Genomic DNA, 12,768 nt, shown 5'->3' with positions numbered 1-12,768 from the left:
GTACAGGCTCAATGAGAACCTGTTGGCTCAGTTCTTGGCCAAACCTTAGAAGAGGATACCTTGGATTGTGTTTGTAAAAACATTTATGCATTCAATATCTGTAAAATATTAAGATAACTTCTGAAAGAATCGTTGACAATGGGGTTGCGCCGATATGGATTTTTTTTTACTACAGATGCTGATACGATTATTTCCTCCATCTGGAACCAATAACTGATTTTTTTTAAAAAGGATTCCTGAAAATGTGTATTACATGTCTCATAAAAATATGAGTTTATGATAAGCATTGAACAAGATTCTGCAAAAGTTGACTTTTATATTTCTTCTTTTGAATTATCTTGTTAGTTTGTTTAAAATGATTGCTTTCACAGGAAAATATATCCAAACTTCCAACAATAAAGTGCAAAAGGTTAAATAATGGGCATTCATTTTTACAACAGCCTATCTTAAAGTGTCATTGTATTGGATTATTTTTCACTGCATTGAACTTAAAAGTAGACAGTGTTGTGTAAATAACAACTTTGCAGATGCCACTGCTGTATTTTTGACCTTACACATTCATTTACATGCAGAATTATTTGTGTTATTTTATCATCGTTATTCACAGGGACATTATTTCTTCTTCTGCCGTTCTTTCTTCTTCTTTGGTGGTGATTCTTGTAGTTGGCATCAAATCTGTTGCTTTAGCAATGGAAATCTTGCACCGGAGCCAAATAATCGGTCCACATTGACACATCGGTTTGATACTTAAAATTTAAAAGTATGCAAAAATCGTCTCTTAGTCCGATTATTATCATGCGTCTTTAGTTGACCACTTGTTCAACATATTTTCCAAACCAAAACTGGCCAAAATAAAACATTCAAACCAAGAATAAGCTGAGACTGAATCCAGCAAATCATTATATGATCAACTTTGTGCTCAGATTTCTGGGCTGGTTTGTGTAGTGCAAGGTCTTGTAATCCAACTTTTGAGTGCATGTTAATATTAATATTCTCAGATGTTTGTTACTGCTGAAGCGTGCGTTTTAACGGTTGTTTGTGTTGATTGGTTTGACGGTTAGTTTGTTGGTCATTTACCATGTTTAGTTGGTTGCTCAATCATTAGTTCCTATATTTCTTATAAGATCCTCCACGTCCTTCAGTGGCTTTGTTAGAATAGGAAGAATACATGTGAACACTGTAGGTTTTAATGCTTCGTTTCCATCTTCCATCTCCTGCAGCCTTGAAGAGACTTGTTGTTGTTTTTTGTTTACGATCACTGTGTCCTAACTGCTCTGCTCTTTTGCAGCTCCTTCCAGTTTTCTACTCTTCAGTCAGAAAGCCAGTATCAGCAGAATGGTACAAGGTGAGCAGAGTCCTGACATCATACTGCCAATCCACGTCCAGAAGAATGTCAGAGCGGTTAGCTACGATCCACTGGACCGGTTAGTCTACTGGCTGGATGGACGGCAGAACATACGAAGAGCCAGAGATGATGGAACCATGGTAAAACCTCCCTTTAACAAAAACCCACTCATACATTTTGAACTTCTTGTGGATAACATCCACGACGAAAAAAGGTTGTAGATGGACAATACTGAAGCTGTCATCAAATAATTATAAATCAGCCTTTGTATTTAGTTCAACCATCCATCAACAGGGAGGCACAGACAGTGACAGGAAATATTTGTTTAAAGCTGCTTAACATATCAAGCACATGTTGTAATAATAACTATACCTGTATTTCATCCAAAAGTTGTTCCCATTCACCCCTGATGCCAGTGTGACCTCAAAACACAGCCAAAGGGGCATTTTTGGGGTTTTCACGGATTGAAGGTAGTTGACTAAACAATGGGGGATGTTGATATTGTGGCTTCTACAAAATCACCAGAATACGGATGAAATTGGAGTAACGTCATATCTCAGTCAACAACAAAACAAACCATAACAAAAACAAGAGCACTCAGAGAGCACAAATATCCTCTTTGCGAGATATTGTCAGTTACCAGAATCAGTGATCCTGATCATGGTACCATGGTCGTTTACACTTTAAAGGCTTGGAAGAAATGTCTATCCCCATTAATAAGAATACAGTATGTTCAAATGTATGGACTCCCCTATATTCTTTTAAGAAAAATCATGATGAAATGTGCAAACCAAATCCAATCTGGATGAAAATTAATTTAGTAATTCAGGAACCGACCCGACATAACTAAGTCAAATTTCATAAAGATTGATCAATAACAAACTGAGATATTTGCCAATGACCAGAGATAGAGATTTTTTGATGATTGAATTTGATTTAAAATCAGTATATTGATCCGGATTCCCTCCAAAACTTAATGGAATCTTCCATGGCATGAATTCTATCATTGGTTAAAATGTCAAAATTTGTTTAGTACTTCATCCATAATCCTGCAAACAAGGAAATTACCTCCTTGGTGGACGTAAAAATTGACAGCAAGTGAATCACTGTCTTGTCTGGCGAAGAAACACAAGAAATCTTGTTAAGAATGAGGTAAAAACACTACTTAAAGAAACTGCTTCAGCATCATCTTTGCATTCTTCTATGGGACTGCAAAACCTCCAATGCAGTGTGGGATTATAGTGAGAAAATCCCTATCAGAGGATTTCTGAGAACAACTTTTAGATGAAATACAGGTACATTTTTTTTTTTTAATGTAAGTGATGTGGTTAATGAGCTTAAATTATAAATGTGTTTTGGTCTGCTAGTCTTCAATGATAGTGAGCAACCCTGCCCAGCAACCAACGGACAACCAGCTGCACGACCTGAGCCTGGACCCCTACAGCCGTCACATATACTGGACCTGTGAAACCACCAACACCATCAACCTCCAGAGGATGGACGGTCACACTGTTGGTGTGATCATCAAGGATGACACAGACAAGCCCAGAGCTATCGTGGTCAATGCTGAGAGAGGGTGAATTCATTATTGCACTCATTTCTATCACTGCTGCGAAGAAACATTTAATCTTTTCCATTATAAGATAAGTGACTGTTAGTAAATGATGTGGATTCAGCGTACGTGTACTCCCTTGTATCTGTAGGTACATGTACTTCACCACAGTACAGGAGCGGTCGGCTAAGATTGAAGGAGCCAGTTTGGATGGAACAGAGAGAGAGTCTCTGTTCACCACTGGTCTCATCAGACCAGTAGCACTGACTCTGGACAATAAGTTAGGAAAACTGTTCTGGGTTGATGCTGACCTCAAACGTATTGAAAGCAGTGACCTAACAGGTAAGCCTCCTCAAAAAAAAAAATAACTGAAACAAGAAAACTTTATCCCCACACTGAAGCAGTCCCAAAGCGCTTTACATATCAGCTCATTCACCCAATCACTCTCACATTCACACACCAGTGGGACAGGACTGCCATGCAAGGCACTAGTCGACCACTGGAAGCAACTTAGGGTTCAGTGTCTTGCCCAAGGACACTTCGACACATAGTCAAGTACTGGGATCAAACCCCCAACCTCTCGATCAGAAGACGACCCACTACCACCTGAGCCACGGTCGCCCACAGAAAGTCCCTTTTCAGAAAGCCATTGTAAACTGCATTAATGTGTTGGTGCTGATTTGTTAGCTAGTTTAATACTATGTCCTCCAGTGCAGCTTCTATCTTCTTTTCTCTGCCCTGGGCTTAATTTTGTGCAGCACTCAAAGTGAACACACAAACTGACAGAAAAAATGTCCAAAAGCACAACAAATGCACAAAAACACATAACATGACAATGCACAACAGGACTCCAATGACTCCAAAAATTTCAAACAGAAAAAACTAAACAAAACTTCCTCAATAATATACAAACTACAACACACAAAATGACAAAAAAAAATACACAAATGGCCAACAGTAAACACAAAAATGAGTCCATAAACACATAAAAATACACAAAAAGGACTCTATAAACGCACAAAATAACAGAAAATTACACAAAAGGACAACAGAAGTAACTCCCAAAAACTCCAAACAACAAAAATGTACAACATGACTAGATAAACACACGAAACGACAGAAAAACAAACAAAAGGATGACAAAAACAAATAAAATGGCAACAGAAGTATATAAAATGACAACAACACTGGGACTCTTTGTTCTTCCCTTATTAATGCTCAGATTGGTCATTATTCTAATGCTTACATGAATGTTGATAACGTGACATTCAGATCAGATCAGATACAATCACATTTTTGTTGCCCCCGCTGTGATGGAAGCTTCATCTCTGATTTAGGAAATGAAATACAAAATGTGTATTAGTTTAAGTGGAGCCTGTAAACTGGCCGTAGCCATGAATAAATGTGTTTTTTCTGTGTAAGCCCTGAGATAGAATTAAAAATAAACTCCTCTTGTTTTTACATACATCCACAATCCTATAGAATAGGTGCTCAATGTTTGAAAATGTTATTGTGAACTAAAGTTATGCAAAAAGTTGTTGATCTTCATCCATCTACTGTAATGATATAAGGTATAGTGTATCAATGATGTCAAATGATTTTTCAGAACGTGATGATTTGGGTTTTTAAATAGTTTTAAAAACAAAACAAAACCATTTTATACAAAATTGTTCTGAATAGGAAGCAGGAATGAGTTTCCTAGTTCTGGTCTGATAAACGTCTTTCAACCCCATACCTTCTAGGAGCAAATCGCATAGTTCTGCAAGACTCCAACATTCTTCAGCCAATGGGATTAACCATACTGGGAGATCATCTTTACTGGATTGACCGGCAGCAGCAGATGATAGAAAGGGTGGACAAACACACTGGAGATGGGCGCACACGCATTCAAGGCCAGATTGCGTCCCTGACCTCCATCCACGCTGTAGAAGAGATGGACCCACAGGAGTTTGGTACAGAACTCATCCCTTTGAGTAAACATCTCAACTCTGGTGATGACTGATTTTTTTCTTCTTCGTCTGTAGTCTCTCATCCATGTTCCCGTGACAACGGCGGCTGTTCCCATATCTGCATTGCTAAGGGTGATGGGACACCTCGTTGTTCCTGTCCAATGCACCTGGTGCTACTGCAGGACCTGCTGCACTGTGGAGGTAAACAAGCGCTGAAAGATTATCTTTGTCACACACTCAAACTGACTCTTCTTCTTGACAAACTTTCTCTCTGCTTCCAGAGCCTCCAACCTGCTCCACAGAGCAGTTCACATGCTCCACTGGGGAGATCGACTGTATACCGATGGCTTGGCGCTGTGACGGCATCTCTGAGTGTGAGGACAACAGTGACGAAGACAACTGCCCCGTCTGTTCAGCCTTCCAGTTCCAGTGTGACAAAGGAGGCTGCATTGATGCTCAGAGACGCTGCAATGGTGAACCTGACTGTGCCGATCACTCTGATGAGCGAGACTGTGAAAGTAGGTTTACAACTCAGGCCTTCTGCTACCAGCTGCAGTGATCATCTACTGATCAATACTCAATGCACATATAGGATGTACTGAAAGTTTGTGGCTGTAAAAAAGTGTGCACAGATAAACAGTGAAGACCCTATGCAATCAGGATTGCGTCTGTCCAACATAGCTCACACGATACACGCGTTAGCCTCTGATTAATAATATAATGTGGGCGGATCAGCTGAGGGGGGGGAAAACTTGGAAGGGGGAAATGCAAATGCATTAATGCAGCACTTACACATACATTTATCAAACCTGGAAGTGTTTGCGGTGCCTGTTTTTGCGTATAAATGTAATAGTTCCCAAATGCACGTAGTAATTCTCTCAGCATTACACAGTGAGTGATATTGCAAGTAGAACACACAGGGAAAACACAAAGAATGGATGTTTAATGCTCGAGTTAACATTTTTAGGACCAAAATGAATTGATTGAGTTGAAACGAAACTATAGTCCAAGTCTTTCCCAAATGAATGGCACCACAGGGGGTACTTGAGAGAGCGAGTGGAAAATTAAGAAATGAAAGCATTAAAAAAAATTGGGGATTTTATAATTTATTATAATGATAATAATATATTACAGTTTATTTTTGGTTAAAAATGCTAATCATAATAATGATAGTGTAAATTATCTTGAATAGAACATGATTTGAAAATAAAAAAAGTCAGTCTTGGTCCCACAGCAGGCAGGAAATGACCAGAAATGATAAAAACTATAGAAATAAATCCATTGAGGAGGCACTAAACACTGTTTCATTCCACTTATTGACAAAATGAGATTCTTTATGTCATCACTCATTAATTCCATCATTGTGCTCTGTAGTTGTAGCTCCATAGTATTCTGAGCTAAATGTTGAACAAAGGGGGTACTAGGATTCAGAAATAAGAGAAAAGGGGTACTAGGGCCAAACATGTTTGAGAACCACTGGTATATATTAACAGCCACCAAATGAAAAAGCAGTGTACATTGTGTGTGAGGTAAATGGCCTGTGTGGCAGTACTTCCTACCTTTAGACAGCAGTTGGTGAGTCTCTGGTTCTGCTGCACAGATTAGATTCAGTGGTTTAAACCAACGTCTGTGTGATCACAAACAGAGCTGAGAGGCTGCTGATGTGCGTATCGATGAGCTGAGTGTGCCAAGAGATCTTAGTAAATCTGCTCCATAGTGTAACACGGGTCATCAAACATTGTGTTTTAAACATTGAGCCTCTGTTTATTCAACTAAGACTAAGCAAGCACCTGTAAACCAATCTCCCATCTTTCTCATGAGTACTTTTCCTTTGTGAAGAAATCTAAAATTAGCCAGCTAACAGTTTCAGAGTGACGGGGATCTTTAATGTCGATGTGATTGTGTGGGATTTATTTTGTCTCTCCCACAGCCATCTGCCCACCAAACCAGTTCCGCTGTGGTGACAACCAGTGTATCACAAAGAAACAACAATGTGACAATTACTCTGACTGCCTGGATGGATCAGATGAGCTTGCTTGTGGTAAAAACACAGAAAGATGAAGCTTAGATGGGCATACGTCTTTCTTTCTCACTTTACTTGCATTTTTTTCTGATGGTGCATCCCTCTCTTTCCCCCTATAGAGTATGTGTCCCCCCCCTCCAACGGCAATCCCAACCCTGGACCCAACACTATTGGCCCTGTTATTGCCATCATCCTACTTGTCTTCTTGGTCGGGGGAGCTTATTTTGTCTGCCAGCGTGTGGTGTGTCGACGCTACAAGGGCCCGAGCGGCACGTTTCCTCACGAGTACATCAGTGGGACCCCACATGTACCTCTCAACTTCATCGCTCCCAGCACATCGCAGCACGGCACCTTCCAGGGTAGGATGAGACACACACATCAGCAGTGCTAAACTGGTAACGCATCTCCTGAGTGCTGATGTCAGTGAAATGTGACTGCAGGCATTTCTTGTGGAAAGTCAATGATGAGTTCAGTCAGCCTGATGGGAAGCAACAGTAGTGGAGCTCCTCTCTACGACAGGAATCATGTGACTGGAGCGTCGTCCAGCAGCTCATCATCAACCAAAGGAGCCTTCTACCCCCAGGTACACACACACACACACACACACGCACACGCACACACACACAGACATGCTTGTAGTGCAGGGTTTTTTAACCTTGTGGGGTCGCCTGGAATTAAAATGGCATCACCTAAAATGTCTAGTAATTGGTAAAAAAAAAAAAAAAGTTGGTAAAAACTGATTAAAATTCCATATTTACACATCACACGCATTAAAAATCAAATAACTGTATCCTATACTTGAACTTTATCAGATATAAATCTGGTTAGAATAAAATGCAGTATAGAAATACCTGAGGTAGCGTACTTGTCACTGTGTTATAAGTATTAGGGAATTAAGGAATTGGCTCTCGCCAGCTTCCGTAGATTTGACTTTATTAGCAAACGTCTGACTTTTCTCACAATATTGTAGTTTGAGTTCATTTTCAACTTTAATCTCGTCTTTTTGATTTTAATCTCGAGCATGAAAAATAGAAGAAAAATCTTTTGCACTCAAAAACTTTAATATTACTGTTCTAAAATACGATTGTACACATTATGTTGTTTTTATGAGTTTTGAAGCAGAATAGTCACATGTTTACCACTCCATTACACTTACTTCCTTAGCAGCACATTTGCTTTGACTTCTTTAAGTTCATTTAGCAGCTGCCCATTGAAATCTGTTCTTAAGGGTTTATTTTTCCACTGACTTATGCTCCAGTCAGAAATGTATTTTCAGGTAAACGTCTAATTTGTTCGTGTCCAAGGATAGCCTTTTATTGTATTTACTGTATTTTAAAAGCACTATGGCTGATTTAATTGATTATAAACTGAATACATTTTAGAACAGGCCTGTTTTGTTTAGTGTTTTATTGTGTATTGTTACAAGGAATCATGTTGTTACTTTGGCACGTTACCAGGCAGTTTTAACTGACCAGTTTACACATGTCCCTTTTTTCCTTTTCTTTTTCTTATTTCCGCTCTTTTTTTGTCTTTCTTTCTTTTAAATGCGTCTGCTGTTTCTGAATGCAAATGTTATGTTTTTAAAAACAGCAATTGCTCAGTATTCTTGATAAGGAAACAAAGAAATGCTGTGAAGATGATTCCTAATGGAATCACAGTCCTTATAATGGAATCATATTGTGACATGCCCTAATATTCCCATCCCTGTTTGTGGTTGCAGATCCTGAACCCTCCTCCCTCACCAGCCACTGATCGCTCTCTGTACAACACAGAGATCTTCTACTCCTCCAACAGTCCATCCACCACCAGATCCTACAGGTACCTCCTGACTAAGGGTGTGCGATCTGACCAAATTAGAGCATGAAGGATTAAAACATGATGACAATCTGCCAAATCACTGAGATCGTTGAACCGTCTGTAGTGCACATTTTATTCCTGTAGCACTGAGAGACGTTTGAGGAAACACTGCATGTATTTCTCTTCTGTAACTAACTCTCCGCGGCACGGGGCTGTTTACACACTTCTTAAAGGGTCAACATCCTGAATGTGGTTTCACAACATTATAGAAGGATTCTCACCAGGGATTTTTCACAGCATAGAGGGATCGGTGCATGAGCAAGCACCATCAGCGCGGAAAATTTTGACATTTGTAACTCTGAGGGCCAAATTTAGTGAAGTAAAGCTAAAGTTTGTTTTTTTGTTGTTGTTTTTGTTCCAGCCTTATTTTAAAGCTAAAAGTTATTTGTTGAATTGGTGAAGGTGATGATGAATGTAGTTAGAGTATTACTCATGCTTGGTAAAGGTCCTTCACTAATACTCACACACACAAACTGTAGAGAAAATAAATAACATTTTATTCAAAAGACTGATTCCAAGACATGCTTTTCAAATTTATACGAGGTATTATGTGGGACCTGCAGTAATATTGGAACACACATACAGAGGACACGTGAACACACACACACACACACACACACACACACACACACACACACACAGGCGCGCAATGATATTTAGTAGGTGAGATGGTTTTGTTTTATTGGTAAATAACTTTTAAATAGTCTAAATGATCTGAATGAAAAAAAATGTGATAAAAATGTGTTTGTGATTTTACAAAGAAAAAATTGTGATATGAATTTTTTTTCCAGATCACCCACCCCTACTCCTGACTCAAAGTATTCATTCACTCCATATTGAAGCTAACTCTCTGTCTCCTCCCACTCAGACCTTACCAGCCGATCCGTAGTGGCGCCCCACCCACCACCCCGTGCAGCACAGACATCTGTGACAGTGACTACACTCCTCACCACCCTCCAACAGGACAGCCTTCATCACTAGGCCGCTGGAAAGCTTCTGGCCCCAGCAACAGCCACTGCAAACACAACAAGTACTACATGGACCTGAACTCAGACTCTGATCCCTACCCACCCCCTCCCACTCCTCGCTCCCAGTACATGTCGGCCGAGGAGAGCTGCCCCCCTTCGCCTTCCACTGAGCGCTCCTACTTCCACCTGTGCCCCCCTCCTCCCTCTCCTTGCACTGATTCGTCCTGACCCACCAACAGCCTGGGAGCCATGTGATGAAGAAAGGGATGAAGTCCACCTGCCTGACTGGGAGAAGAACAAACGTGCCATCTGTCATTGGTTCTGTGTGTGTGCAGCCACCAGGGTTTACACGCCCCACATCAGTCATCTGGTCATGTGTCCATGTGTCCTTCTTCTCCTGCTCATACGTTCACTCTCCCACAGTGACTGACAGTGGGAGGCTCTGCCGGGAGTTGAACCAAAGCCTCTTCTTTATGATGGATTCCACTGAGAGGGAAAAAGGCGTGTGATTGATGATCACTTTTGATTATAAGACTTAAAGACTGTTCTATTGCCAAGCACCATGAAGCCTCCTGCACATACGGTCCTGACTGAGCCATTAACAGTAGACTGCAGAGGAAAAAAACCCCAAAGTTATAGCAAGGTGTCAACTAGTAGGGAGGAAAACCATCTCCCTGCTCCTGGTGGCAGGGAGATGAACTAAAGATCATTTCTGAATGTTATCTAGATAATGTAGAATCATGATGACTTTCCCACCGTGCCTATTCCCATTCTGGATGGAGTGAATCAGTACAATAAGGGATGCTGATTGTTTTCTTCTTTTGTCAGAGAACAACAAAGTGACGTTGCAGATCAAAGTGTTGGCTCGATATGAACTCGTGCACTTGGACTGTAAGCCACGTCCCTAACATGCACATTTTAAAACCCATTCCAATGTGTGATCACGGCCCTTATAGCAGTCCTTCTGTTTCACATAAAGCCCATAGTGTGGTTTGACAATGTGGATGTTATTGTACTCTCACCTTCTTCCATCCCTTTGTCTTTATTCTCCTTGTCCTCTTTACCAAAAGTATGTTTGCTGCTGCTCTAGATATTATACCACTTACTATTACACAGAAAGGCCAAAATTACCATTGCCATACCAACTGTAGACGATGAAGCTATTTTACCATTAATTAATTATTAACAGATTATTCTCATTGTGAATTTAGATGTTTGTATTTTTATATGTTTTGATTCTTATGAATGTTTGGGTGTTGAAGGAGACGCATTAGAAAAGGAAAAGGTTTGAAGGAGCTCCAGCTGAGGCCTACGGTTCCACAGTCACCTGTAGATCTCACTGGGCTTCAGCTCAACCTCCTCCAGCTTATTGTATCATGTCTTTATGTGAGCTTTTCAGGCATGAGTGATCACTGCCAATGGCCCTAGTCGAAAAAGCACTTAGTCTGAAGCGTTGCTGACCTTTCAAACAGTGATCCTGCTCTGGCTTGACATTTGGAAAGTTCGTCCAAGGTAACTTTCCTGCAGGATTTCTACAAACCAAAGCCAAACCTGTGCCTCTTGTTTACAGTGTTCACCACGTGTCAAACTCACGGCCCAAATGCCCAGAGTATCCAATGTGGCCCGCGAGCAAAAGTAAAATTGACAGAGAACGTGAATCATTGTTTAAATTACCAACTAACTCACAGTTGGAAATTTCTCAGTCCTACCAAATACACACATGTAATGACACTCCACAATATTTGCAGGGCTCTCAGTTTTCTTATGCTTTTATCACATGATGCCAGTCATTTTTAATCTCAAATTGTTGAAAATGCTCAATTTTTCCAAAATCCTGCAATTTTTCTCAAATTATTCCACAAAATTAAGGAAATTTAAAGGAAAGTCACTTATTGCTTGGATACTGTTGGTTTTTCACATACTTTACACATCATTTATATGTGAGTGCAAACTTGGGCACATTAATGTTGAAATTGCTCATTTTGTTGCCTAAAATCTGCGGCCCACTTGACATCAAATGAATCCGTATTTGGCCCCTGAACTGAAATGAGTTTGACATCCCTGACATGTAAACAAGCACTGCACCAAAACCACTTCCAAAAATGTAGGATTGCTCTCAGAATGTACAATAAAAATACACCATAACCTGTACAGGTTATTTTTAAATGAACCTTTTTGTAACATTTAGATGCACATTCAACTTAAAAACAACTTCAATAGATTTTGTTATTACGCTGTTATAAAATAACAGGTGATCAACCACTAAATGATATCCTTTAATAATGGATTGTATCTGCATCCGTGCTCTTCGTCCTGATGATGTCACACGTGTTCAGTCTTTTCTTTGTGGTGTTCGCTTTTGTTTCAGTGAAGGATTTCCATGTAACAGTCTTTCTCAAACTGTGGTCCGAGGACTGCTGATGGTCAGTGAGCGCCCCCTTAGGAGTCTATGAAGTGACATCCATCATAACAATGTATTCCATGTCTATATTATTGGTTTTAGCTTTTTTTGAGTGTCAGGACATTAAAGTAGATATGGGCAACTGGGGGCCACGTCACCAACGGCTTAATTATGTGCAGCTCCCAAAGTGGAAACATTTTTAAAAAAATACTCAAAAAAAAATGTATACAATTTACAGAAATATATATATATATATATAAAGACAACATCTAAAATGACCATTAAAACACAATTAAAATTGCCCCAAAATTAGATGGCTTAAAAAACACACGCAGAAAAACAGTTTACAACAAAATGACTTCAAAGACAGACATCTCCCATGTTAAGGCTCTGATTGATCATTATTCTAAGCGTTGACATAAATGTTGATCATGTGACCCTCAGATCAGATACAATCACATTTTTGTGGCCCCCACTGTAATTAAAGCTGCCAATTTCTGCTTTAAAGCATAAAGAAAGAGTTTTGTTTTACATTTCCAATCATTTTCATGTGAAAAACAATTATTTCTAAACTTACTTATTGTGATTAGTGCATTAGTGATTTCTATTGCATTAAGATTCCTGTTATACTACATTTCATTTTCTCAGTCGAAGCTGACCTAATAACAAAGCT

The 12,768-nt window shown here is 39.7% G+C and overlaps 1 protein-coding gene across 1 annotated transcript in view; it reads left to right on the top strand.

Moving 5' to 3' along the window:
• Nucleotides 1-12,370, top strand: part of lrp5 (low density lipoprotein receptor-related protein 5) — a 52,176-nt gene extending 39,806 nt beyond the window's left edge. Inside the window, exons 19-29 of the mRNA XM_028451555.1 lie at nucleotides 1,289-1,485; nucleotides 2,713-2,921; nucleotides 3,049-3,239; nucleotides 4,640-4,849; nucleotides 4,922-5,047; nucleotides 5,128-5,364; nucleotides 6,777-6,887; nucleotides 6,989-7,228; nucleotides 7,310-7,452; nucleotides 8,590-8,687; nucleotides 9,595-12,370. Of these exons, the coding sequence (XP_028307356.1) occupies nucleotides 1,289-1,485; nucleotides 2,713-2,921; nucleotides 3,049-3,239; nucleotides 4,640-4,849; nucleotides 4,922-5,047; nucleotides 5,128-5,364; nucleotides 6,777-6,887; nucleotides 6,989-7,228; nucleotides 7,310-7,452; nucleotides 8,590-8,687; nucleotides 9,595-9,922 (2,090 nt within the window). The 3' untranslated portion in view covers nucleotides 9,923-12,370. The remainder of the gene's footprint in view (nucleotides 1-1,288; nucleotides 1,486-2,712; nucleotides 2,922-3,048; nucleotides 3,240-4,639; nucleotides 4,850-4,921; nucleotides 5,048-5,127; nucleotides 5,365-6,776; nucleotides 6,888-6,988; nucleotides 7,229-7,309; nucleotides 7,453-8,589; nucleotides 8,688-9,594) is intronic.
• The last annotated feature ends 398 nt before the right edge of the window (nucleotides 12,371-12,768 follow it).

This window comes from Gouania willdenowi, chromosome 6 (genome assembly GCF_900634775.1).
Source record: "Gouania willdenowi chromosome 6, fGouWil2.1, whole genome shotgun sequence".
NCBI lineage: Eukaryota > Metazoa > Chordata > Actinopteri > Blenniiformes > Gobiesocidae > Gouania > Gouania willdenowi.
Note: the sequence above shows the minus strand (reverse complement) of the source record. Positions and strands in the feature narration are given on the sequence as shown.